Consider the following 25,674-nt stretch of genomic DNA (forward strand, 5'->3'; position numbering starts at 1 on the left):
TGGACAAACTATCATGGATTAAGAATAAAACTAATTTTGTACGTAAGTGATCATTCAAATAACAATAGAAATTACGTCAATATTACATTGAAGTGAAATACAAAAACACTACAATCAATATTAGTATTTCTACATTAACTATGCCTCATTATACCTCGGTTGAGATATTTTCGTCGATTATGTCTCTCTCATCTGCAAATAGTGCAATGCGAGGGAGCTGTTGTATCCCTCCTACACACAAGAATGAGGGTCATTGTATTGTATAATTTCAAACATCCTTTTTTTACTCGAGGAGGAGGAGGAGAAATCATTAAAATCTTTTTCAAATTTAATTTTAAATTCACCCATTTTTCCAAAATAACCGGTAGAGCTAAACAAAATAATTTGGGTTTGATTTCATTAATGCCCCCGATTTGATTCTTAAACATGAAATAATCATTCTTACCTTGAGAGACTTTATCTACCGTTCCTTGAATTGATCTTATACTACTTTTAGAATTTGAGCTTCAGTTTTTTAGGTCGTTTTTTAATCAAAACTTAAAGAGAGATTCACAGCATTTTGGCAGTATGTTACATAGAAAAACCTTGCCTTGCCTTTAAAATCAAAAGGTATATAAGAATAAAAATAAAAATAAAAGCTCAAAAGTGGTTGCTTTACCTTCGTTTCTTTGCCTAAGCTGTGATTCAAATCTAATCAAACTCATAGGTAGAAGATTATAATCAACAAGAAACAAACAAATATCAAAATTTAGATTGAATATGTTAAAATACTTATTATCGTTCTCTTGATTCTCCTCAGTCTTCACTTCACTAGCCTTTGTCTTCTTTCTCGTTTCCCTTTCCTCTTCGAATGCTCTAAACCAAAGAGAAAAACAAAACCAAGTGAGATTGAAATAATACAATCCACTTTCTAGGGTTCCAAGTAGGTCATTAGAAATGGAGAAAATTCCATCAACACATAATTTTCCCACAGTTCAAGAACATATTACCAACTTGATCGATCCTCAACCTGACTAAGAGCTTGACTTTTTAATTAACTTTTGAAGCACTTAAAATGTCAATCCAAACCGATCCTAATATTTAAAAGATATTATCTCAAGTCACAGTTAGCTGATCTGTTAGATGTGTTTGTTTGAGAGTTCACATCATCAATGTGTAAAAACTCAAACAAATCCCAAGTAACAAAAGGGAGGAAATTGGAAAAGGAGCTGTGTTGTTCTCATTTGATAATGGTATGAACTATGCATAATTTACATGTCAACCTGTGTTATGTTGTTATTGTAATCAAACTCTACCTAGCTACAAAATTTTCTGGCATGTAATGTAGGGCCCTATCTAAGAAATTCCATGCTTCCTCCAATTTCAACCTGCGATCATACAAAGTTAAGATTAGAGTAGTTTTAGCTGCTTTTCCACGATACTCACTGTTGTACAACATTTCAACAGATAGAACAAGGAACCTTTAGACACCAAAGAAACAAGAATAAAGTTCAAATGAAAGCTTACACGGATCCATGGTAGGACTCCCTGTTTCATGATTGTCGATGTTTTCAAGTCTGTGTATGTTGATTGTGTTCCTGGTAGCGGGCTGGCGGTTCATGCTGTGGAAGAACTATAGAGTGAAGAATATGCATCTATGAGCTATAATGACACAACTGGTTATAACGATACCTGTGGGGAAGGTTGTGATGATGCTGCTGACATTTGCATCTGTTGGGAACCAGGAAACTGATGATAGCTATCAAATGAACTCGAGGCCCTTGGCAGATTTATATTTTGCATTCCTGATGAGCTGTGCATTTGATCTGACTGATTTGTTTCTTGAATTCTTGATGGATCAGCATTGGAAACATGTGCCATATGAAAGGGTGGAAAAGAGAAAGACGGTCCAAGTTGAGTGGCTCCAGCTAGCCTCGGAAACATCGGTCCAGCTAGCATGTTAGGATATGGCATCATGGGACAGTTCACACCTGCTTCCATGCCGATACCCATGCCCATTCCAAGTCCCATTCCCATTGGAGGCATAAATTGTTGGACACCAGGATACATCATAGGCACCATACCACATCCCATGGACATCATCTGCATTGCAACTGGTCAATATTCGTATTACTTATCATGCATACTGTACCACGTTTGTCATGCTACAAACCAATTCTTAATTTTGAGGACAAGACAAGCTGAGGAGGATTTCCAAAACTCTATTTCAGTAAATCAAATTTCATTAAGAATCTTGGAAGGAAAGGACGGATGAGAGATCAAGAAGGGATCGTGTGCAGCAAGAAAAGAAAGAGCAGAATGTTCCAGCAGCGAGAAAGGTTTAGGAGCACGGTCCATTGTTGTTTAGCATGAGTAAGTCTCCAATAGTTAGTACGTTGTGAATAATCAAGCTGATAGTAGAGGAGATCACGAATTCTAGCTCACCAACTAAGATTTGCAGAAGAAAATTAACTTCCTTGATCTCAAACAAGAAATAACACTAGGGATAGAAAGAACTGAACACAGTTTTGAGTGGTCTGGCAATGAGCTTAGATTCACTTAGCATAAACTTTGCAGACTCAAACCATAGACCTTCTCGGGGAAAAAATTCAAATTTATTATTATGAAAATGAGATCCCAACTGTTTCGAAGACCTAAAATGCAATGCATTGGGCTCTTTCATTGTAAGTTAGTCTACCCTACTATAGACTATCTTTTTCTTGACAAAAAAGAAGAGATGGTTTATAAGATATCTACATTGTAGATTCATCTATGTCTAAGTTGATCATATTCAATCTTTATTTTTATGCCTAATTTTTATACACTTCAATAATAATAATAATAGATGGTATAGTGGAAGGGTTCATGTATTTCTTTCTACCGGACTACTGGATCTCATAGAATATTTCTTTCTGAAGTACTAATAACTCTAGTCCGTGACTTTTGTTTAAGACGTATCTTTAAGGTTTTTTTCTATAGGGAGTTCTACAGAACCAGTAGAAAAAGAAAATTTGAAATTCCTATTTCAGTCACTCACCACTTCTCCCTCCAGCCCTATTACCTGTTCTCACTTCAAAACTAACAAATACCTTTTTCTCAACCACTGAGAATGACCTCTAACTAACACGAAAAAAAATAGTTGGGCTCTTCTCAATCTGGATACGAAGCTGGACCTTTCAAAAGATACTTTTAGGATACTACCTAACAAGATAATTCGAAAACAACAAAGAGTGCTAAAATATGAAATGTACATTGCAATATCCAAAGAAGTTACAACAGGGTGGTCTTTTGGAGGGCTACTCCCTCAAAATTCCCACAATTGAAAACTCTACTAATATCTCCACACCTCTAAGGTCCATAACACACTCTATTTAAAACCAAGGCACCTTTAGCTAATTACCCTTACACTCTTTCTAACATACTACTAATAATCCTAATATATCTCTAACTAGGGCTATCACACATACATCAAGTTACATAGAGAGAAAGGGGATCACAGTAGAAGATACCGCTCCAATTTTCTTCCTTGAAATCTCTATTGGCACTATTTAGGAGGCAGATCTGATCTCAAATCTGAAGAATATTCCTTGAAATCATCAAATATTTAGGAGGTAATTTGATCTTAAACCTGATGAATTGCAAAGCTAGTAAAAGCAACATGTGAATCTTTTGGGCACACGTTGAACATACTAGGTCGAGAATTCTTGTGTCATCCTAAAAACCATGGATGCTGTAAGATCAGCGTAGTCATAGTTTTAACCTTCATGGAGAAGGGAGATGAAATCATAACTGATGAATTTGGGATTAGATAGACAACCAAACCTGATTGAATCCAAAACTTAACAGCTCTCAGCTATCAAATTTGGAAATCCTCCCACGGACATCTTGATTCAAACAGCATCCTATATTAGTTAAAGCACAAAAAATAGAATCGTTTACACAATGGTATGCTCTTGTTCACTCTGGACATAAGCCTTCCCATTCAACCAAGTGTGACCATTTTCCTTCCTCTACCTCTTCACAAATGAAATTACACATAAGCTTCTTAATATTCTTGCAAACCACACACAACGCTTTGAAACAAGAAAACAAATAAATAGGGATACCTATCAAAACAAATGGAATCAAGGATAGTCTGCCAACTCTTAGATAAGAAACTTTTCTAATAGGGATCTTTTCCTAACTTTGTCCACCACAAAAGGAAATTGGATTTGGGATTACTCCCAAGAGAGGACCCCAGGTAAAGGCTCGGATTTCTTTTAATACATTCACAGAGATCCAACTGTTTAAGAAAATTCGGCAGCTTCAAAATTGCAAATCCAGCCGGATTTCCTCTGCATGCCTACTGGGATTAGTTAGATAGTGCATTCTCCTTTCCTATTATCATTTTTTTACCCTTATATTTTGTATTCTGAACCTAGCAAAGATACATGCAATAGAGAAGTAGAGACGCAAACTCTGATAAATAAAAACCATTAAATGAAAAACCGTAATGGTCACAAGTTCACCCAATTACTAAGACTAAATAGAAATGGAATGTCAAATTAAGCCTTCTGAAATGCAAATATAGTGAACTCCATTCTGAGTACTGAAGTGTATTCATACTTGAAATAAGAAACATGAGTATAGCCTAAATGGTCAAGTGTTAGTGTGGTAGGTTCAGCCTCCCTCTCTCCCTATTTTTACACATTTCTCTTCATGTAACAATTAAAAAAACTGCAGGAATGGTGCAACATGGAGAAAACAAAAATAATCACACTGGAAGGGAGCCATGCATCTAATTAGCATGAAAATATATACCCAATGTGATTTTCAAGTAAACACGATAGAGACAAACAACCTGAACTTGTAACTGAAGTGTCTTCAAGTATTCAATTGCCTCATCCAACATTGAAGCTTTGTCCGCCTGCAATTTCAGAAAATATTAACCAAATTTCAGTGAACAAAGAAAAATAGGAAGAAACAATTTGATCTACGCCTGATTTGAGGTGTTGAAAATTATCTTGCTAATTGTATATGCACCTTGTTACACCGGGGTATAAGCTCCTGCAAAGCTTTCATCTTTTCATTTATCCGATCTCTTCTTCTCTGTAGTCGAGAAATGAATATTCCATGAAAAAACGGTAACAAAAGCATAGGACAAACCACACTGTCCTATATATATATATATATATATATATATATATGATTAAAGGAAGTGCTAAAAGCAGCAAATTACTCACTCGCTCTGAGAGATTATGGACCTCAGCAGCACGAGATCTCTTTGTAGAGGTCGATCCACGAACTTGCTTCTTTGCATCAGTAGATTCGAATTCAACATCCTTTGGCAAATGTTTGTAAATTTTAAAATTTTTAACAGAAGTGGCACCAAAGCAGTAACCTCATCAGGCAAGAGCATCAGAATTTACGTATGCAGAAGAAGCACGCAAGAACCCACTCAAAGCACAATATTCATAATCACATACAGAACCTGACCTCAAACCACAATACAAAGCAACCCCATCTACATGAGCATACTCAATTACCTTTCCTTCCGGTTTTTAAGGTATTAATACAAGTGTCTAAAAATTAAGGATAGTAGTAGTCTCGTAGGATTTGTCTGCAAAAATCTTCTCAACATATTTTTAACTAATTGAACTGGTTCCACCGGTTCTGTCAAAAAATTTCTGACATATTACAGCTAAATTAATAATACATCAAGTATACAGGAACTGTTTCGTTAACACTCATGCTCACATTCAAAGTCTAGCTAGCTTTTGGGAAGAATCACCGACCTAGCACACAACAATTCCAAGTTAGGTGTTTGGGAAGCTCGCATAAGAGCATCTCTCCAATGCATGACTCTAGTTAATACCCATCCAAACCAAGTATTCTCACTCAAACATGGCAGCACTCGTTAGCCCTTGCAAGAACAGAAACCCTGATGCTTGCTCTATTTGACAGACCCTTTCAGCTTATAGGACACTAACTTAGTCCTTACTCATAGCAAAAATATTCTATGTATTTATCGCCAATACTCGGCATCCTAAAAGAATCCAGCAACCATCGAACTCTCTACCCTTTGAATGAAAACTTTGACCATCAGAAACAAAATCATTTCCTCGGATATTCCAACAACTCCTGGCCGAGATTAAAGTTTTCATTCATTTTCCCGTGGATGTTACACGAGTTCTGTCAGGATTCCAATAACTTTCCAACCAGAACAAGAATGAAAACTCCTATTAACGAAATTAGGATTCTATAGCAACAATTATGGAGAAGATTATGGAGCAACAATTACGGAGAAAATTGTCTAGGTCATGCATCCTCTGATAAACTCCGTAGTTTAGCTTTTAATGGCACTTTGAATAATGTTTCTAAGTTTAGTACTTTTGACTGTTTAAATTGCGGCAAAACAACATGCTATGTCCTTTCCTAATTCTGCTTCTTTATGTGATAAATCTTTTGGCCTAATTCACTCTGTTATTTTGGGACCTGTTCCATGTGCTACTATCAATGGTTATCGATATTTTGTTTTATTTATCGATGACTATTCTTGTTTTATTTGAATTTACTTTCTTAAAAATCATTCCTCCTTATATCAAATATATGTTGATTTTGCAAATATGGTTCAAACACGATTTTTTTCAGCACCACTAAAATTCTTCGCACCGATAATGCGATGGAATACAAGGACTCTCGCTTTCTTTCCTTCCTTGCCCAACAAGGCACTTTGATTCAATGCTCATGTCCTCACACCTCCCAGCAAAATGGACGAGCGGAACACAAACACTGTCACATTCTAGACTCTGTTCGTGCTCAACTCCTCTCTGCCTCATGCCCTGAAAAATTTTAGAGAGAGGCCACCCTCACCTCTGTTTATGTCATCAACCGTCTTTCATCTCAAGTCATAAACAATATTTTCCCATTTGAACGACTATACGATACTCCTCCTTCTTACTCTAATCTCAAAGTTTTTGGTTGTGCATGTTTTTTATTATTACATCCTCATGAACATACCAAACTTGAACCTCTTGCTCGTCTATGTTGTTTCTTGGGATATGGCACTGAACATAAAGGTTTTCGTTGTTGGGATCCTATCTCTCAACGATTACGTATTTCTCGCCATGTCACTTTTTGGGAACACCGTATGTTTTCCAGTCTTTCTTCATTTCATGCCTCTCTATCTAGTTCTCACTCATTCTTTACCGATCCTTCCACTAATCTATTCCCCACACCTGATTCACCACCCAACACTACACATTATCCTCCACTTCCATCTGAGCTCACTCAATCTCACACTACCTCTGCGCTTCCAGATCTTCCATCTATCCCTTGTGAGGAACCTGAACATGCACCTATCCAACAATCCACCCAGGTAAGAGAAACTCGTTCTCATCTCAAAGAGTACCATTGTTTCTCCACTATCATGTCTTTAGATGAACCTTTCTCATATAAAGAAGTCAGTACTAACCCCTTGTGGCAGCAAGCAATGAATGATGAACTTCAGGCCTTAGAGAAAACTCATACTTGGGACTATGTTGACTTACCGGCCGGTAAGAAACCAATTGGCTGTAAGTGGATCTTTAAAATAAAAACACACTATGATAGCTCTATTGAACGATACAAAGCACGACTAGTTGCTAAAGGTTATTCTCAAGAATATGGCATTGATTATGAAGAAACGTTTGCTTCAGTAGCTCAAATGACGTCTGTCCGTAGTCTTTTAGCCATTGCAGCTGCAAAACAATGGCCCCTTCTTTAAATGGATGTTAAAAGTATGTTCCTAAATGGGACCCTATCTGAAGAAGTCTATATGAAACCACCTCCTGGCACTACTCCACCACCACAGAAAGTATGCCTCTTTCACCGTGCTCTCTATGGTCTCAAACAAGCTCTTCGAGCTTGGTTTGCAACATTTAGTTCCACTATTACCCAACTTGGGTTCACCTCCAATTCTCATGATTCCGCCTTATTTACTCTTCAGACATCTAATGGTATTGTTCTCTTTCTTTTATATGTTGACGACATGATCATTACAGGTGATGACCCTCAAGTCATATCTGATTTGCAATGTTATTTGGGTCAGCATTTTGAGATGAAAGACTTAAGAAATCTCAGCTATTTTCTTAGTCTTGAGATCTCATCATCACCCAGTGGTTATTATTTATCTCAAGCAAAATATGCTTCTGACCTCCTTAACCGATCTAGTATTACTGATTCTGCCACAATCTCAACGCCTCTGGATCCTAATGTGCACCTCACTCTTTTTGATGGTGTTCCTCTTGACGATCCCACTTTATATCGACAACTTGTTGGCAGTCTAATTTAATTAACTGTGACCCGTCCAGATATTGCATATGCAATTCACATTGTTAGTCAGTTCATGAGTACTCCACGTACAATTCACTTCACTGTCGTCTTCTTCGCTACATTAAAGGTACTTTGGGTCATGGTCTACAATTCTCCTCACAATCCTCCCTGGTTCTCTCTGGATTCTCTGATGCTGATTGGGTAGGCGACCCTACTGATAGATGGTCTACAACTGGTTATTGTTTCTATCTAGGTGATGCTCTTATCTCCTGGAGAAGCAAGAAACAATATATTGTTTCTCGTTCCAGCACAGAGTCTGAATATCGTGCTCTAGCTAATGCCACTTCAGAATTACTATGGCTTCGTTGGCTTCTTACTGATATGGGGGCCCCACAGACATCACCCACTATTCTTCATTGTGAGAATCGTAGTGCTATTCAAATTGCACACAATGATGTATTCCATGAACAAACAAAGCACATTGAGAATGATTGTCACTTTGTTCGCCATCACCTTCAGAGCAACACTCTTCATCTCAAATCCATCTCTACCACCGATCAACCTGCAAATATCTTCACCAAAGCTCTTCATTCTCCTCGTTTCACCCAACTAATTCACAAACTCAAGGTGGTCTCAACTCTCCCAACTTAAGTTTGAGGGAGGGTATTAACGAAATTAGGATTCTATAGCAACAATTATGGAGAAGATTATGGAGCAACAATTATGGAAAAAATTGTCCTGTATTTAACACCAATATCTTTTCCTTGTTTGATCTTATTCTTGTGCATAAATTGTAAATTGTAAATGTATGTTGTAATGAATCATCAAGAAATATATCAGAAAATTACAACTCCTTCCTGCCAAATCAGGACTGGTTTGCAAGAAAGTTGTTTTGAAATTGAATGGTGGAGTGAGACACTTGTTGGGCGAGCCATTTGATTGGTTATATATGGTCGGGTAAAAATTACAATTGATGAATAAGAAACAAAAAGGTAAAACGGCTTTGGATAATGCAAAATAAGTCAAAGGGGTGGTTATTTTCAATATTCTGAACTTGCATTTCCCAGGGAACAAAGAATATTTTTTGCTACTTCTTGCCATTACTCAAAAAAGGATACAAAAAGATAAACAGAACAAAACAAATTTAAACCTCTACCTTTTAATCACGTATACCTTAACCAGTTAGCTAAACTCAAGTCAACACATACCATATATGTGTTAGCTAATTAAATTTCTCAGCCATTTCCTAGATAGTCACATTTTGAACTTGTGGTACATCCATCGATCCTAGTATTTTTATGTTTTATTTGATACATTAATTTATACCATAAATTAATATGGACTAATTCACTCTATCTTATTCGGTGAAAGTCAGATTCAATATAAACAAGTCATCTAAACTAAATATACTCAAATTTAATCGATTGGGTGTAAATTAAGTTAATATGGTAGTTGTCAAATCATAACTCAAATGGTGAAGACATTATATCTTCCAACATTGAACCTCCTATATGTCTTCAATCATTTGTAGAATAACAGTTTTGTTACACTTTTTAAAGGCCACCTAAAATCAATCTCGATTACAATTTATAAGTCCTTGATACAAATCATTTATAATCGGAAAACATCTCCCGTTTCATGAGAATGTAAACTAAGAAGTTCGAAACATGAAAACAGAGTGAAGATTACGAGATGTAAATCCTCAAAATCCACCCTCTCATGCATATCCAGACTCAGAAGAGGCAAATTATCACCCCATGGACAGAGAGACACGAAAATTGATAATCCAAATGCGCAGCGTAGGTTCCAATGCAACAATATCCTATTTCAATCTCTGGCGGAAATACGATTTTATAACACGTCATCATACCACCCAAGAGGTGTGCCAAATCAGTAAACAGTCTATTACTGCAGCTTAATAGTAAAATCTTGGGGCGTAGATTCTAGGGAACGGACAAAACGGTCCCATGCTCATAACTCAGTTATGTTATGCCGTTCTCACCCCTAACTTTAGTAAAAAAAAAAAAAAATTATTCGATGTGGTTTGTTTATTTTCTTAATGTTAATGGTCAGAAGTCGAATGTGTAATAAATCCTAAGGGAAAATCCTATCAGAAAATATTAATAAATAAATAAATTGAAGGGAAATAAAATCATACGCGAAATTGAATAACGCCAGATTAACCTAGTTCGTAGAAAGACTTACCGTGCTATAGCATAGGTAATCGGAGTCGTCCGTTTCTTTTCCTTTCCGCTTCCGATCCTCAAGACTCGTCGTCCTTTGAACCGGTTCTGTTTCACTTACTACCATCTTCATCAGTTCTCCACCGTTGCCAGTCGACAGAGCTGCAACTCCACCACTGCAGGTTAAACCACCGCTTAATATATCGGTTATAGCCGTCCTCTGTACTTCCGAACTCCTTGTTTCCGGCGTCAACACCGTCGTGTTGCTTGAAGTCGAACCGACCACTGTAGATTCCCTTACCATGCTCTTCGAATTGGACGGAGCAGATTCGATACTCCGTGGGTGCCTGGAGAAGAGCCCGAAACTATTTACCTTCGTTTCCGTTTCCGTTCTTCTCATCGGTGGATTTGGCGGCCGAGCAACCATCGTTGAGGTCGCCGTCCTCGTCATCGCCGTGAGCGGCCGAAACTCCATGCCATGAGTAGCACGAACTTGTGCAGAAACGCCGGCGTTTCGCTCAATACTCTGAGGATTAGAAGGATAGAGAAGTTCATCACAGAAACTATTCTCCAAAGTAGAATCATCAACCAGAGGATAATGAAGCCACGAAATCATTTCGTCCTCCTGCATGAAGAGCTGCGGTTCCTCCTGTTGACTCATACGTCGAGTATCTCTGTTCGTGATTTGCTCCGCAGTTGTAGACTGCGGCGATTTCATCCTGGATTTCTGGTTCGGACTGTGCATTACTACTTGACCGTTCTGCCAAAGAAGTTCCATAACCTCACCATCTAACCTGTGTATTTAAACCAAAAATGAAATTTGAATCTGAAATCAAGAAACAATGAATAAATAAATAAACAAATTAGAAACACACACTCACATAGAAGACGTCTTGGAGCGCGATGGCACGGAGGAAGAAGAAGGAAGCAAGGAATCTTCGTCGGTCTCAAAATCAGGAACGCAGTAATTCATTGTTTTATTTAAATCTAAAGAAGTAAAAAATGAGAAAACAACATAACCGGATTGGAATCCGTTTAATTAACCAACAAGAAAGAGGAAGAACTCGAAGCCGCTCACTCAACAGTTTGATTACGTCTCCCTGACGCTCTGAAACCGCAAGAAAACAGAATGAAATGGAACGGCGGTGGGAACAAAATTCCAGAACGAAGAAAAGAATTTCAAATTTCTGAAGTCTCTGTCAAAAATTAGTATCGAGAAAGTTCTTAGTTCGTCAGTTTGCTAACCGCAGAAAGCTTTTCCCAATGGCGGATCCAATTGTCGATTGTCTTTCATGGTAGCTCAAGTTTAAAGAACTGTAATGGTCGTTTAGTTTTAGGAAGGATTTTGGGTTGGTAGTGTGAACTGTGAATAATGTGAACGCTCTCTCCGTACAAACTGAGAGCTGCCTTCAACCTCCAGGATAAGCTCTCTTTCTCTCCTCTCTTCCTCTCTCTCTCTCTTCTTTGCTTAGAGAGAGGATGCAAAAGGACGAGTTGGGTTTTTGACAGTTATGTGCTCAAATCAATGTACTTCTCTTTCCCGAAGTTCCCCTTTTCTTTTTTCTTTTAATATACTTTTATTACTTTTCTTATTTATTATTATGTTAAATTATTAAAAATACTTCCCTAAGGTTTCTTCAAAAATACGTTTAGTGACTTACCTCATCCTTATCGTAACTGGCATGATCTGTAACTAAGGGATTCAATTCTTTTTCAAGGTGTTGTATTAGAAAAAAAAAAGTTGAAATTTTAGTTTAATCTCTTTAATTTAAATAAAATGATAACTAACATAATCTTTTATATAAGAAGTTAGGGATTTGATCATATTTTATACTCGAAAAAATTTAAGTTTAATTTTAATTTTATAATTTGAATAAAAAGTAATTACAAAGTATTTGATTTCAATTTTTCTACAAATTTATACTTATGGTTTTGTAAATTTTGGTAAAAAATTTATAACTATTTACGAGGATTTTATCCGATCAGGTTTATCGGAGATTTTATCAAAAAATATTACACATATTTTCACTTTTTAAGTTTTAATTTTGTGTACTAATAATCTATTACCTATTTAAAAATCTATTAAATTCATATATACTCTTTCAAATATAAAAGTTTAAATTTCATTAGGTACGAAAGTAATTATATATCTAATAGATAAAACATTTTTTAGAGAAAATATATAAATATGTAACGTTTTGTTATGAAATTGAAAGTTTAAAAAGTCTATTATACATTTAATATAAAACATTAAAAATTAGTGAGCAAATTTGTAATTTAAATTTTATAGTTCTTTCTGATATTTCGTGTGAAAGATTTAAATTAAATCCTAAAAAAGAAAAACTTTAAACACAGTTTAGAAATCATACGTACTTATAGATATTGATATAATAATATTATAGATGATCTTTATAAAAACAATATTTCAAAACTAAGGTTGAAGTAAAATTGAGTTAGAATGATAGAATGAATAACTTGCATGTTAGTTAAGATGACGCATGCTCTATTTATTTATGCAAATATATGTATCGTGTTATGCAATAAATTAATGGCTGTCAAGATTTTAGTTCAACAATTTATTAAGAATTATGACCAAATCATGTTAGTCGTCATCATTGTCATTTAATGTGATGTTTTGAATGATTGATGATAATGCATATCCAATTTGAATGTTAAATGATCAAATGATTGAAATTACTTAACAACGTTGTCCCAATAAACCTCCTATTTCAAGGGTAAGATCAGGTGGATAATCAGAGACATAGAATGTAAGACAAAATTCACTTCTACCTGCTATAAGATTAGTAGATAGGTTGTTCTTTTAAAGACTGGATCCAGACCTTGAACGAGGGGCCTCACCCCTCTATTGGCACGAGAAGGATTTGGTTAAGTTGAACCTTAAACCAATTCTTCAATAGTGGATTAGTGAGATTTAAGGCAAGAGTAAAACAGTATTTTGACCTAGCCAAGATTACAAACAAACTGTGAAGGATTAACTTACTAATCATGATTATATCAAATGGATACAAATATATCTATAGTGAGGGGAGTGCAACTACCAGATTTTAGTGGAATGACCCGTTAGTTAACAAATGTTGATTAGCTCAGTCTAAAAGTCCATTAGGTTCTTCTGCTAACTCATATGAAATTAACTTAGAACAGTATGTTGGATTAGTTCGAATAGTTCGAATTAGGTAAAGGGAGAGAAACTTACAAGTATATTTGATACAATGGTAGATTATCAATTTAAAGATAGAACTTTATATTTAGGTATGATTTAAATATAAAAAATATGAATGTGGATTCATATACGGAAGCTTGTAAACGATGGAAATGATCAAAGTTATAAAAAGACAAAGGGTTAACTTTTGATTTTGAAAAGTCAAACTTTGATCGAAATTATATTCAAATGTGATATGAATTTTAGAAAAATGAATGTGGATTCATGCTCGGGAGGTCTAAATTGCTCAATGAGAGAAAAATGGTAAAAAGTCAAAATATTGACTTTTAACGTGAAAAGTCAAAATTTGACTTTGACTTGTATGGTGAAATGACCATTTTACCATTTTGACTAAAAGTTAGTGAGAAAATCCAAGAGGTGGTAATAAATTCATGATGATGACATGAAGCCCACTAAAGAGAAGGTGCATTATTTTTGCATAATTTCATTAAGAAAAATTTAGAGAAAATGCCTAATTTGACTATGAAATTTCGCAAATATCCTAAAATAAGATTTTTTTTTTTTTTACTTAATTAGGAATTCACATATTTGTAGGACAATGTTAACCTTATGATTAACATTAATTATATAGATAATTCAAAATTAAGAAGTATATTTTGCCTTATTTACATTATATTTACCATTATTGTGTAAATTATAATTTTCTTAATTATGTTCTTAATTAATGTAAAATCTTAATTATTAATGAAAAAATATTACCTTATATAATTTATTTTAAATTATCAACAAATAATATATCTTTGAATATGGAAATAATTTTCAAAATTCTCTTTCTTAATTATTCATCAGCCCATAATTCTTACATCCTTATCTCTATCGTTGACAATCATTCTTCTCTGTTACATCCGCCGCCTGAAACTATCCAATTTCTCCACCAATTTTGATACATCCTCCATTGGAAAGTTATCAAATTTCTTCATCAATTCCATCCAGTTTCATTCTTCATCTCCTTTATTTCGTTCATTATCGATTTCGATTCCATTATTCACATAATCTCAATTTATTTCGTCCTTTCGTTCTCCTCATACATCCGGTTAATTGTTTTCCTTAATTCATTATATTTTTCTGTACTCCATTAAATCGTAGTATTTTTAGAAAGTTTAACATTACATTCTGAAATATTTGTTTTAGATATATACCACTTCATATACATAACAATGCATATATTTATTACATACAGTCCCCAAGGAATTTCAATTGTTTGCTATGTGAATTAGTTTATATACAATAATGCATATAAATTGAGATACCGTAACTGATTAATATGATATGCGTGTTTTGTTATTTTTTAAATATATACCCCTTCATTATTTACCATAAGACATATATATAGATATCCAGTAACTGTAGAATATCATATGTTTTCTTCAAGTAAGCTTGATTCTGTCACCGAAAAATCGCAACATTCTTTCAATTCCAGTACATCCAGTTACTTTATTCACGTAATCTTATTTCCTCCATCACTGATTCCGATTTTGTTCTTCACCGATTCTTAGTTTATTTCGTTCTTTTTGTTATCCTCATACTTTCGGTTAGTTGTGTTCTTCAATTTCTCATATTTTTCCTTACTCCATTACATCGTAGATTTCCTAAAACGTTTTAAACTTCGATTCCGTAATATTGCATTTAGATATATACCACTTGATATATACAATTTATAAATATATGTTGACATACAGTTTTCAGAAAATATGATATATCGGTTCTGTTATTTAGTGTATATATTCATTCATATATACAATAATACATATAAATTGACATACATTTACTGAAAAATAGGATATGTTAAATTGATTTATGAATAGTATATATAAAATAATACATTGTATATTTTATGAATGAAAGGTTGTGTTTTCAATTTGTTAAATTGAGTAAGAAAAAATTACAGACACATGAGAAAAAAATATGTGTATGTATTATTGAATATATGCAGTAGTATATATGTAACAAATCATAAAACATAAATATATTATTCAGTAGCATATATATAACAAATCACAAAACATAAACGTATTATTCATTAGCATATGTGAAAAAATCAAAATAGGAGGAACATTCCCATAATATATGTTACGAAACCGAAGAAAAAAGAACAAATTTTTGAAGGAAAAAAATATATTCTACGAAACGGAAGAAGAAAGAACAAAGTTTTGAAAACAAAAAAATACATGCTACGAAACGGAAGAATAAATAATATGCAGAAAAAAAAAGACTAACTGTATCATAAGAAGCAAATCGGAAGGGAAGAAGAAAGAACAATTTTTTTTTAATAGAAATCAAAGAAGAATGCTGGCGTCGGAATTGATGATTGTGAGAAATTAATTTTTGGTTGGGTATGAAATTAAAAATATTTATTTTTGTAGGATAATTAAAAATATTATTACCATATAAGATAATAATTTATACTATATTTAAATCATTCTAAAGTTAATAAATATTACATTAGTAAATACAAAAAATATATATGTATTAATAATTAAGGAAGTTACAATTGATATAATAAATATGATTGTTGGTAATTAAGGAAAATATTGTTCAAGATTAATGAAATTCGGGTAATAAGATAAATTCGCCAATTCTTTTGTGAAAAATGTTAGCTCATTTAGAATTTTTATGTAATATAGTAGAAAGAAAGACCCATTGTGAAACCCCTTTCATTAACTTACTAGTGGGCTAAGTGAAAGCTCACGGTGATGATACCAAACCGACTAAGAGTTAATAGAGTGTGAGATATTGGGCTTTGATGAGTTTACACCTGCAATATAGTTGCATATATTTACTCTATTTAAAGGGTGAAAATTTCAATTTGTTAAAGACTTTTTGTAAAATTAGTTTATTTTTCTTTAAAAATAAAAATAAACTCAATAAAATCTCTCAATCTTAATCTAATTTCGATCTTTCTCTTCAAATCATTTACTCATCGGATCCCACAATTTGATTCTAAGTTAGAGGATAGCGAGTCAACACTAGTGGTGGTCTAATTGGAGATCGTGAGGAGATTTCAAGCGAACAAGAGCTTCAAATGTATGAATTTGATTAACCCTAATTTCTTTTTAATTAGGGTAGTGATGCATGTTAATTTATAATAGGATCTGATGTAATTAGAGTAAAATTGATCCCAATTTTTGTCTACCACATCAATTGTAAATTTATTATAATAATTTTTTATTCCAATTTGGGCTTGAAATTATTTTATTAATTTATTACCATTTACTTTTTTTAATCCACTATCTATGTTTTATTCTACTAATAGTAATAAATTGATTTTAATTAAAGAGCATTAAACAATAAACCAATCAAACACATGTATGATTTTTTTCCCATAAGAAACAAGAAATTAAAATATAGGAATCTTTGTTAATCGAAAAGTTTTGAAAATGGAAAAAACGCACAGGCCCACAATGAAAATACTAAAAATACCTCGTCAACCATGCTATCAACATTTCGCGTAATATATTTGGTACACGATCGTTTATATTTGGCTATTGTTTGGTACCCAATCGTTTAAATTTGGATAGCCAAATTTAAACAATTTTTTTTTTCAATTCTATTGTTTAATTTGGTTACACATTGTTTAGATTTGGTTGTTTAAATTTGGACGATTTATTTTTTCAATTCTATCATTTAATTTGGTTATACGATCGTTTAGATTTGGTTACAAGATCATTTAGATTTGGTCGTTTAGATTTGACTACACGATTGTTTAGATTTGGTTAACCCCAAATCTAAACGAATTTTTTTTCAAAATTTGGTACACGATCGTTTAAATTTGTTTTATTTTTTCAAGATTCTTTGCTACACGATTGTTTAGACTTGACTAAACGATTTTTTTAATTCTTTTCGTATATAATCGTTTATTTTTTTTACACAATCGTTTAGATTTGGCTACTTCAATCTAAGCGATTTTTTTCAAGATTTTTTATATACGATATTTTATATTTGGTTACCCTAGTCTAAACAATATTAAAAAATAGGAGAAAAAGAAGAAAGACGGTAGAATCACAACAAAGGAAGAGAAAAAGAAGAAAGACGATAAAAAGAAATCAAATTTGATTACCTAAATCTAAAGGACGTAAAAAAAGAAGAGGAAAAGAAGGAAGATAATATAAAAAAATCACATCGAAAAAAAGAGGAAAGGAAGAAAGACGATAGAAAAAAAATCCTAGTAAAAAGAAAAAGAAAGACGAAAAAGCAAATCTGAAATATTTAAAAGATGACTAACTTTATGGATTTTGTTACACATATAAATATTTGATTAGTTTGTTATATTTATGAAAAATAACCTAAAATATATCTATAAATGGTTCCTAAAAAGCTACAAAATAAAAATGATAAACGAATATACAACTTAGAATAATTTTGTACATACACATATCCTAATAAATCATTATCCTTCTAGTTCTGTGTCTTAAGTATTTGAATGTTAAAAATGTCAAATCAGTGTTTCAATTTTTAATTTTTGTATAACAAATGTTGAACATATTCAAGCTCTTTTGAAAATTGAGGAATCTACCGTACATCAAATTAAATTTGAGTTTAATAATTATTTAAATTCTCTGTAAATTGAAAGATAAGATGTTATAACACCGTGGGTCCATGTCAAATTTAAATATAAAAAAAAAAAAAAGTTCGAAAAGTTAAAAACACACACGCATATTAAAATAGTAAAAACAATGAAGAAAAAGACCATCTTCTTTTCAGCTAAATGAAGATTCTTCGCTACATTAGGGACGGATCCAACCAATAGGTCCCACAAAGGACTACCAAAAATAGAAAGATTTAAAGAGAATTTTGGTATTAAAATAACGTATCCATTATTAATCCAGCTGTTCTAGTGATAAGTAGAACACGGTGGATATTAAATGAAAGTGGAGAATTAACGGTTGAGGATGAAGAATTAAAGTGACGTTGAAATTAAACGGGACCAAGGGTGGGTGCATGTGGTCCCAGTAGAGAGCAATGCAGAGGATAATTATTGGTGGGGACAATATTTTATTATGCACTGTATGGGGAAATTACCTGCCCAGATATAATAATAAATATAAAAAACACCGAGAAAGAGAGAGAGGGAATTGGGTTAAAATCCAGTGTCTCCTTGCCGCCAATACCATCCAATCATATATTTTTCAATTATATAAATTTTATAACTTAGGTTTAAATTCAGAGATTTTTCTAAAAATATAACAAAATGGTTTACACTATATAAAACAATTTCGAAAATGAAAACAAGTCCACAGAACCACTGTGAAAAATATAAAAAATATCTCATCAACCACATTCCAACAAAGCACGCGTAATATATTTGGTACACGATTGTTTAGATTTGACTATTGTTTGGTATATGATCGCTTATATTTGGTCGTTTAGATTTGGCTACAATTTATTTTTTTCAATTTTATCGGTTAATTTTGTTACACGATCGTTTAATTTGGTTACACAATCGTTTAGATTTGGGTTAAACGATTTTTTTCTTCAAAATTTGGTACACGATCATTTAGATTTGACTAAACGATTTTTTTAATTCTTTGGGTACATGATTATTTAGATTTTTCTATACGATCATTTACTTTTTTTACACGATTGTTTATTTTTTTTATATGATCGTTTATATTTAGCTACTCCAATCTAAATGATTTTTTCAAGATTTTTTATACACGATCTTTAGATTTTGCTATTTTTTGTACATGGTCGTTTAGATTTGGTTACTCAAATTTAAACGACGTAAAAAAAGAGGAGGAAAAGAAGAAAGACGATGGAAAGAAATCACAGCGAAAAAAAAAAGAAGAGGAAAAGAAAAATGATGATGGAAATAAATCTCAACGAAAAAAAAAAAGAGGAAAAGAAGAAAGACGATGGAAAGATTAAACGGCCTAAAAAAAGAATAGGAAAAGAAGAAAATGATGGAAAGAAATCGCAGGGAAAAAAAGAAGAGAAAAAGAAGAAAGACGAGAAAAGAAATTGCAGCAAGGAGGAAGACGAATGAAAGAAATCGCAACGATGAAAGATTAATCTATTGGATTTAAGATTATAGTATGTAAAATTGTAAAAAGTCAAAATGTTGACTTTGACCAAATGACAATTTTACCCTTTGACCAAAGTCAGTGAGAAAATCCAACATTTTGTTCGATAAACCCACTAACTATAGTGGGCTAGGTGTTAGTAAATTATGAAGACATTAAGCCCACTAATGGTTAGTAAGTTATGTGTTCTTGGCCCATGTGTTTGCATGCACATGCAATCTTGTATGCAAATTCTTTATAAATTGGGCTCTTAGGGCTTCAAGAAAAGGACTTGGCATTTTTTTCTAAAACAACATTGAGTTGTCATATTTTCTATTTTGGTTTTCCAAAATCAAATATTAGAATCCAAACCCTTATCCATATTTTTTCCATCTTTTTTCTCTCTCCTAGTTTCCTTCATCCAACGGGTCTCACAACCCGGTTCTGAGTCAGAAGGATAGTAGGTCAACTCTAGTGGTTTAAGCATCAATCGGAGTTTCGAACGTAAGTTTTTTTTTAAAACCCTATATTTAATCGTTTTTCGGTTTAGGGATTTTTGTTATTTAATTGCAATTAGGGTAGAATTTCGGTCTTTCTTTCTCCCTGCTCATTTAATCTCTATCATGTGGTATCAGAGCATGCTAAATTTTACTCATTTGCACATGATGGGTTTTTCAATTTATTTGATAAATTGTTATGGTTTGAACTAAAATGGATATATTATGATTTTGGCCCTAAATTAAGTTTAAATTTGTAATAATTATTGTAATTAGCCCGGTTTGTGGCTTTGTTTATTATTGCAAAGGGTCTATAATTTTATTAGAGTCATTAGAGTTGACTATTGGTTGTAATTGCTTCAACCGTGAGAGAAAAACTGTTTTTTAAGAAATTTGGAGGACAGACCCGATCGGCCAACTTGAAACCCAGCTCGCGACCCGAAACCCGTCCGGCCTGCCCTTCAGCGGTTGTGTACCTGTTTGGCCCAGTCGTCACATGCAGCCCTTTCGTTTGGCCCAACGCCCGCGCGCCCATCCGGATCGACCCGCGCTTGTTTGCGTGTCCCTGTCCGGCCCAATGTTTGCGCGCAACCCATTTGTTTCAGCCCAACGCCCGCGCACCCGTTCGGATCGACCCGTGCCCCATTCCACTTGATGACTCGCATACCCAACCCGATTATGACTCGGTGCACCCAACCCGCACGTCTGATGGTCTGGCCTATTTTGTTGGGCCGGTTCAAGCCTAATGGATGGGTTTTGGATCGGTTCAAAGGGTTTTTGGGCTGGTTCAAGCAATTTTGATGGTTTTCCAACCGGTTCAAGTTGTTTGGGAGAGGTTTATGTACTCCACCAAATTATTATTGTAATAATTTAGTATTTAGCTTAATTTAGGAGCCAAAACCAGTCCATTTTAGGGTCTTTAATTAATTATACATATGATGTATGTTTTAATTAATGTTTAATTGTATGTGCAAAATGTATGTCATATAGATTTAAAATCCCACCATAGGTTAACATGTTCATGCATTGAAAGTATGTTACAATGGTTATAATGTATAGTATGCATGTTAATTAAATAATATGGATATTAATTAATATGACTAAGTTAATTGTTTAATTAATTAAATTAATTTTGATTAAATACGATTTAATAAAATTAATTAATTAGTAATTATTTAATTTAATTAAATATGATTTAATTGAAAGTTAAATAAATTAAAGGGGTCTTTTCAAAAATATAAAAAAGCGGCAAAATATTTACACTGTATAGAACAATTCCAAAAACAGAAAAAGCCCAGAGGCCCACCGTGTAAAATACCGAAAATGTCCCACCAACCACGCTGTCAATAACGCGCGCGTAATATATTTGCGATCGTTTATATATGACTACAATTTATACGCGATCGTTTAGATCGTTTAGATATGGTTCAATATATACGCGATCGTTTAGATATGGTTCAATATATATGCCATCGTTTAGATATGGCTATAATTTATACGCGATCATTTAGATATGATTATAATTTATACATGATCGTTTAGATATGATTCAATATATATGCAATCATTTAGATATGGCTACAAGGCAATCGTTTAGATATGGGTACAAGGCGATCATTTAGATATGATTATAATTTATACGCGATCATTGAGATATGACTACAATTTCTATGTGATCGTTTAGATATGGCTATAATTTATCTTTTTAATTCCATCGTTTAATTTTGTTATACGATCGTTTAGATTTGGGGACCAAAATCTAAATGTTTTTTTTTTAATTTTTAATTCTTTTGTACACGATCGTTTACATTTGGCTACTCTAATCCAAATGATTTTTTTTCAAGATTTTTTATACACGATATTTTATTTTTTTTATACGATCGTTTACTTTTTTAAATGATCGTTTACATTTGGCTACTCCAATCTAAATGATTTTTTTTCAAGATTCTTTATACAAAATCTTTTATTTTTTTTACACGATCGTTTACATTTGGCTACTCCAATCTAAATGATTTTTTTTTCAAGATTCTTTGTTTTATACACAGTCGTTTAGATTTGGTTACCCAAATGTAAATGCGTAAAAAAAAAAGAAAATAAGAAAGACGATGGAAAGATTAAACGACCTAAAAAAGAATTAGAAAAGAAGAAGATGTAAATATTAAACGATGTAAAAAAGAATAAAAAAAAAGAAGAAAGATAGTTGAAAGAAATCACAAAATCAGAAAAGAAGAAATACGATGGAAAGAAATTGCAGTGAAGAAAAGAAATACGATGGAAAGATTTAACGAGATAAAAAAATAATTGAAAAATAAGAAATATGATGGAAAGAAATTGCAGAAAAAAGAAGAGGAAAAGAAGAAAGACGATGAAAGAAATCGAAGAGGAAGACGATGAAAGAAATCGTAGAGAAATCGAGAGGAAGAGAAGGGCAAACTTGGAATATTTAAAAAATGGCTAACTTTATGGGCTTTGTTACACTGGCCGTAAATAGTTTGGTATATTGTTACATTTATGTAAGTTTCGCTAAATTAAATCCATATCAATTAATTTCTTTATATAATGGTTATATATTGTTAGATATATGTTATAGGTTTGTCTAAGTTTTTTTTAAGTGTTATAAAATGAATTAGACGTTTAAAATCTATAACACATATCAGATGCATGTTCACCTAGGTTAAAAACATATCTTCCAATTTTCATAGAATTAGGTCGATATCTTGTAAAACAGGTTACAAGAGGCTTACCTGATTCGATCTTGTCAACAAGTCAGATAAGATGACTAAGGTTGGAGGTTCTTAAGTTGACGGTTTACGGGACACCTCCTACCTGGAGATCGCAATCAGTTCTTGAGCCTAGTTAACCTAGTTTTATGAGCATGTGTGAGAGGTGTGAGGTAATAAAATTGGTTTATCACCTAGATATCGTAGGTTAGAATCCAGTATAAATTAGTTATGCTTAGATGTTTCACCTAGACTTAGGATTTGTTTAAGTTAGCTTAATTATAATCCTAAAGTTTTAATTACCCTTAAAAATCATTATAGAACATTTCAGCTAGAGAGAAGTAATGTACTTTTTGCTCTAGCATCCATAAGAGTACACACCGTGAGGTCAATGTAGGGTTTTGACCGTGCATAGGAGCAGACTCCCTTCAGAGAATGTTTGCATGGATAAATATCAAGGTGAATAGGGGAAGTAGTTCATAGTAAGTGGGTAAGGAATATGTGACAACACATCCCACGGTCTCTTCCATTAGACCGCACCAGAAGATTCCTATAATGCGCCTGCATGTTTGTCTTGGAGCAACATTCCCTTCGGAGGGTTGTATTACAGGATTCTGAACACCTCGAACTCCAAAGATGGATAGTTTTTCTTAGATCAGTTTTTCATATTAACTTTCCACTTTTGGGTGTATATTGATTCTGATCTTTGAGATCCGAAAATGGCGGGTTATACTTACAAAAATTACTAAGTTGTTAGTACATTCTCGACCAAAGAATCGATAACTAAATGCCATAAAGAATAAAAGTTATTCTAGAGTTAGCATCTAGACAAGTTTATCTTGGTCCAAAGGAAGAATAATCGACTACCTTTCGGTAGAGGTTATTCTAAATTTTTGAAATATCGTTGCAAAACATAATAATGAAGGGTACATTATTAGTATTTGCTAAACTAGATTGGTTTATAAAGGGTTATAGTTTTATTTCTAAAGAGAATATGTTTGTTTTTCAGCATGAATAGCTCAATAGTTCAACTGTTAGCTTCCGAAAAACTTAATGCGATAATTATGCAGCATGGAAATTAAATCTTAACACGATACTAGTAGTTGACGACTTGAGATTTGTCTTAACTGAGGAATGTCCTTAAACGCTTGCCTCTAAAGCTAACCGAACTAGTCGGAAAGAATATGATCGATGGGTAAAAGCTAATGAAAAAGTCTGTGTCTACATTCTTGCGAGCATGTCTGATGTTTTGGCAAAGAAACATGAATCCTTAGCCACAACTAAAGAAATTATGGATTCATTAAGGGCAATATTTGGGCAACCAGAATGGTCCCTAAGACACGAGGCAATCAAATACATTTACACTAAGCGTATGAAGGAGGGGACCTCTGTTAGAGAACATGTTCTAGACATGATGATGCACTTCAACATTGCCGAAGTAAATGGTGGTGCCATCGACAAGTCTAATTAGGTTAGTTTTATGTTAGAGTCTCTTCCGAAGAGCTTTATACCATTTCAAACAAATGCATCTTTGAACAAGATAGAGTTTAATCTGATAACTCTTCTTAACGAGCTCCAGTGATTCTAGACCCTTACCATGAGTAAAGGAAAGCAAGTGGAAGCAAATGTTGCTACCACAAAAAGAAAATTTTCAAGAGGATCGTCCTCTAAAATCAAAGTTGGACCCTCAAAACCTAATCCTCAAATAAAAAAGAAGGGAAAGGGGAAGACTCCCAAACAGAACAAAGGAAAGAAAGCTGCAGAAAAAGGTAAGTGTTACCATTGTGGCCAGAACAGACATTGGTTGAGAAACTGTCCAAAGTACCTTGCAGAGAAAAAGGCAGAGAAGAAAATGCAAGGTAAATATGATTTACTAGTTGTTGAAACATGTTTAGTGGAATATGAAAATTCAACCTGAATATTAGATTCAAGAGTCACTGACCATATTTGCTTCTTATTTTAGGAAAATAGTTCTTGGAAAAGGCTTTTAGAAGACGAGATCACTCTCAAGGTTGAAACAGGAGAGATGGTCTCAGTTAAAGCAGTGGGAGATTTAAAGTTGTATCTTGGAAATAGATATATCATACTTAAGAATGTCTTGTATGTACCACAAATGAAAAGAAATTTAATATCTCTTTCTTGTATTTTGGAACACATGTATAGAATATCTTTTCAAATTAATGAAGCGTTCATTTTCTATAAAGGTATCCAAATCTGTTCTGCTATACATGAAAACAACTTATATAAGTTAAGACCAACACGAGCAAATTTTGTCTTAAGTACTGAAATGTTTAGAATAGCCGAAACTCAAAATAAAAGACAAAAAGTTTCTTCTAATGCCTATTTATGGCACTTGAGACTTAGTTACATAAATCTCAATAGGATTAGGAGATTAGTTAAAACTGGACTTCTAAGTGAGTTAGAAGATACTCTTTACCTCCTTGTGAATCTTGTCTTGAAGGAAAAATGACCAAGAGATCTTTTACTGGAAAAGGTATCAAAGCCAAAATACCTTTAGAGCTCGTACATTCGAACCTCTGTGGATCAATGAACATCAAAGCTCAGGGAGGGTACGAATATTTCATTAGTTTTATTGATGATTATTCAAGGTATGGTCATGTTGACCTAATTCATCACAATTCTGATTCTTTCGAAAAATTCAAAGAATATAAGGTTGAAGTTGAGAATGAATTAGGAAAAACAATAAAAAGACTTCGATCAGATCGATGTGGAGAATATTTGGACTTGCGATTCCAAGACTAT

The 25,674-nt window shown here is 33.3% G+C and overlaps 1 protein-coding gene across 5 annotated transcripts; it reads right to left on the reverse strand.

Moving 5' to 3' along the window:
- On the reverse strand, positions 1-11,984 carry LOC103489817 (transcription factor PIF1-like). Of its 5 annotated transcripts, XR_007819925.1 has the most exons (10): positions 11,336-11,984; positions 10,477-11,248; positions 5,202-5,300; positions 5,002-5,067; positions 4,820-4,885; positions 1,672-2,082; positions 1,507-1,601; positions 1,296-1,367; positions 659-855; positions 1-231 (listed from the first exon to the last, which is right to left on the reverse strand). XR_007819925.1 is itself a non-coding variant. In XM_051083117.1 (9 exons), the coding sequence occupies exons 2-8, from the start codon at positions 11,425-11,427 to the stop codon at positions 1,551-1,553; spliced, it is 1,557 nt and encodes a 518-aa protein (XP_050939074.1). In that variant the 5' UTR covers positions 11,428-11,441; positions 11,538-11,984; the 3' UTR covers positions 1,197-1,367; positions 1,507-1,550. The 5 variants fall into 5 exon arrangements, 3 of the variants coding, with proteins under 3 accessions (XP_050939074.1, XP_050939073.1, XP_008447345.2); XR_537718.3 differs by lacking the exon at positions 1-231 and having other exon boundaries at positions 558-855; XM_051083117.1 differs by lacking the exons at positions 1-231; positions 659-855 and having other exon boundaries at positions 1,197-1,367; positions 11,336-11,441; positions 11,538-11,984.
- Between the last annotated feature and the right edge of the window lie 13,690 nt (positions 11,985-25,674).

Source organism: Cucumis melo, chromosome 4, assembly GCF_025177605.1.
Source record: "Cucumis melo cultivar AY chromosome 4, USDA_Cmelo_AY_1.0, whole genome shotgun sequence".
NCBI lineage: Eukaryota > Viridiplantae > Streptophyta > Magnoliopsida > Cucurbitales > Cucurbitaceae > Cucumis > Cucumis melo.

Bases quoted from the DNA above. Each gene is read 5' to 3' on its own strand.
- LOC103489817 (XM_051083117.1), bottom strand. From the start codon at position 11,427: ATGAATTACTGCGTTCCTGATTTTGAGACCGACGAAGATTCCTTGCTT. The intron at 11,249-11,335 runs GTGAGTGTGTGT...TTAAATACACAG, and splicing joins CGCTCCAAGACGTCTTCTAT to GTTAGATGGTGAGGTTATGG. The intron at 5,301-10,476 runs GTAAGTCTTTCT...CATTTGCCAAAG, and splicing joins ATTACCTATGCTATAGCACG to GATGTTGAATTCGAATCTAC.